We start from the raw sequence: 2646 nt of genomic DNA, 5'->3' as shown, positions 1-2646 counted from the left end.
TATATATATAATAAATCCACCTTTCTCAGATGGAGAAAGGTGGAGCGGTCCCACACACATACACCTACTAAGGCATGCTACTCTGTGTTACTGACATTGTGGAGATTCCTACACACGTCTACATCCCAGAATAGCACCTGACCCAAACTCTTGCCCGAGTTGTTCTTGACATCTGCCTTTGAAATACAATCATAAAGCCTGTTTATCCCCAAGGCTCCTGAATGACGCAAGCCAAGAACTTCTGGGTTCTGGACCTCAATAAAAGGATCTATAAGTGCATGCCTGGTTCGCTCTTCTGCTTTTGTTTCTTATGTTTGGTAAAATAGTCACAGCATTAAATTGTCTGTGAAAATTAATACAAATAAATATAATAAGTTGCAGACTGTTCCTAACACTGTGCAATGATTAATACATGAATAATCCTAATGAATTGATAGTAATTAAAAATAATAGTGGATAAAAGGCTTCAGAACATTTATACCACAGCAGGTATGGAAAACCACAAAAGCAAAAATTAAATCGTATACAAATCTATTAATCTCTCCATGTTAAATAAATAAAAATTATAAAATTTTATTCAAGTATTTATGTCAGCTTGAGTCATGCAGAACTGGTTCTGATCATTTCCATAGCAACAATCAGAAGCAAGACGTTGCGCCAGAATCCAGTGAGCTCACTGATGAGGTCATAGATGTACATCACTGCAGATCAAAGACGTTCTAATGCTTGAATGCTGGAATCTCTAAGCATCAGTCAGGATCCAGAGATTTCTTGGAGTTTCAGATTTGTGTAGAGCAACAATGTTTAGTTTTGCGAAGGCGCTTGTTCCCCTGATATTCCCGGTTGGTTGGGGCATTGGATATGGCGTGACTACTGGGATGAAGAAGGTGTGTGATCGTTTCTTTCCAGGAAAGGATTGCAACAAAGAATATGATCAGGATGAAGAGGACGATCTGTTTTGGAAAGGATTTCCATCCAGTTCCAAAAAACAAAYCGACCCGGCTGGGGAGGWTTGTTCTGAAAAGGCGTTGGATGTTGGGACCTCGGACTCCATCTCGCCCTCTGTACGAGACAGTACAGAGGATGACAGTACTGTCTCTGGACAAACCGACCCAGCTGGGGAGGTTTGTTCGAAGACGACTGTACACCGTGAGGGTGAGACTACAGTCGCAGAAAAATCTAACCCGGCTGGGGAAGATTTGTCTGCGGCTGATCTGGCAGCCAAAGCTGTGGGTGAAGTGACAGCCAAAGCTTTGGTTTCGCTGGTCCCATCACTTTCCTTACAGAAGAGTCATCTGAAGGGTACTTTCACAGGGTCCTTTGAAATACAAAGTTCCCCAGACGGGGAACTTTGTATTTCAGATAACAGAGTTGCTCATTTGTCCAGAAAACCATCTCTAAATGTAAAGATGTTCGTTGCTGTTGAGGTTTCCTGTTCTCCTGACGTTAATTCAGTAGATGGCGCTGGCTCGGATCTGCCAGTTTTAGGGAGGACATCTGCAGGACAAGGACAAGCGGAGGAAAACTTCTTCAAGTTCTCCGATGAGCTCCACAACAGCTGGGTGAGCACTGCATTCCAGAGCATCCTAAACCTGAGCGTCACCAAGCGGTGTCTTGCTCAGGAAAGGGTTTTTCTGGAGGCATKGTCCATCCCCTGCTGTGGGAGTCTCATGCTCTCAGCTGTCCTTCAGCTCGGCAAGCATTTTTGTCAGAAAGACCTTTCCCCAGTTCTGATGGAGCTGAGGGAGAAGAAGCTGCCATCAGGTGTGGGAAAGGACTACAACATAAAAAGTTTGCTGGAGTCTGTGCTGGTCTGGCTGGATTTGTTTGGCGGTGACATAGAGAGTTGTACGACAACAACCCTTGCTCTAACTGTGGAGCCACTTCCCTCAGGCTCCTGAACAACGGCGCCCTGATAGCCCTTCCACCGGTATTATTTTCAACCAGCATATCTACACTACTTGAATACTGGTTGGATTTGGCATGCAAACGCCATTGTTCAGACTGCGGGTCACCCTGGCAGAAAAAAACACTGCCTGGCCAATAACAAGGTGCTGGTGTTTTTTCTGCATAGGCTGACCAGGAAATACCAAACAAAAGCCAATCAGACCATCGATGTGCCTGCAGAATGTGGAACGGAGACGTACCAACAACAGTTTGAACAAAGAAATGATCAGACACCAGAGGTTACAGTTTCTCCAGCCCCTCCTCTGGAAGGTGATAAAGGTGCCTTTGGAGAGGAGCTAAAAATATTAAATTCAGAAGAAGAAAAACAGCCTAGAAGACCTAATTAGTAACCATTTTGAGGCTGGAGAAATCTGACTGGGACCAAACATGTGTCTGATTTAAATTTATGGGACAAAAGGGTAATAAGATTTGACAGGTTTCCTGTTTGCAGGTTTCTCTCCGGGCGCTCCGGCTTCCTGCCACAGTCTGAAATCTCCACTGAAATGATCCAGTAGGCGGAGGTGGACCGGTGCCGGTGCAGGGGGCCCAGTCCCCCAGCAGAAAACTGGGCCTTTTGGCCCAGTCTCCTGCTGGGGGGAGCACTGGGGTGAACACTGGGAAGCGGAACTTCGGACAGAGCACCGGGAGGCGGAGGAGCAGCGGGAGACTCTGAAGACGGCGGAGGAGCAGCGGGAGACG

General features: G+C 46.1%; 1 protein-coding gene across 1 annotated transcript; it reads left to right on the top strand.

Annotated features, from left to right (window-relative positions):
* The first annotated feature begins 726 nt into the window (after positions 1-726).
* LOC103474242 (uncharacterized) lies at positions 727-2637 on the top strand. Its single transcript, XM_008425075.2, has 2 exons — positions 727-1562; positions 2399-2637. The coding sequence occupies exons 1-2, from the start codon at positions 801-803 to the stop codon at positions 2435-2437; spliced, it is 801 nt and encodes a 266-aa protein (XP_008423297.1). The 5' UTR covers positions 727-800; the 3' UTR covers positions 2438-2637.
* Positions 2638-2646: the final 9 nt, after the last annotated feature.

This window comes from Poecilia reticulata, linkage group LG13, assembly GCF_000633615.1.
Source record: "Poecilia reticulata strain Guanapo linkage group LG13, Guppy_female_1.0+MT, whole genome shotgun sequence".
Lineage (NCBI taxonomy): Eukaryota > Metazoa > Chordata > Actinopteri > Cyprinodontiformes > Poeciliidae > Poecilia > Poecilia reticulata.
The sequence above is the reverse complement of the archived record's forward strand: the minus strand, read 5'-3'. Positions and strand labels throughout refer to the sequence as shown.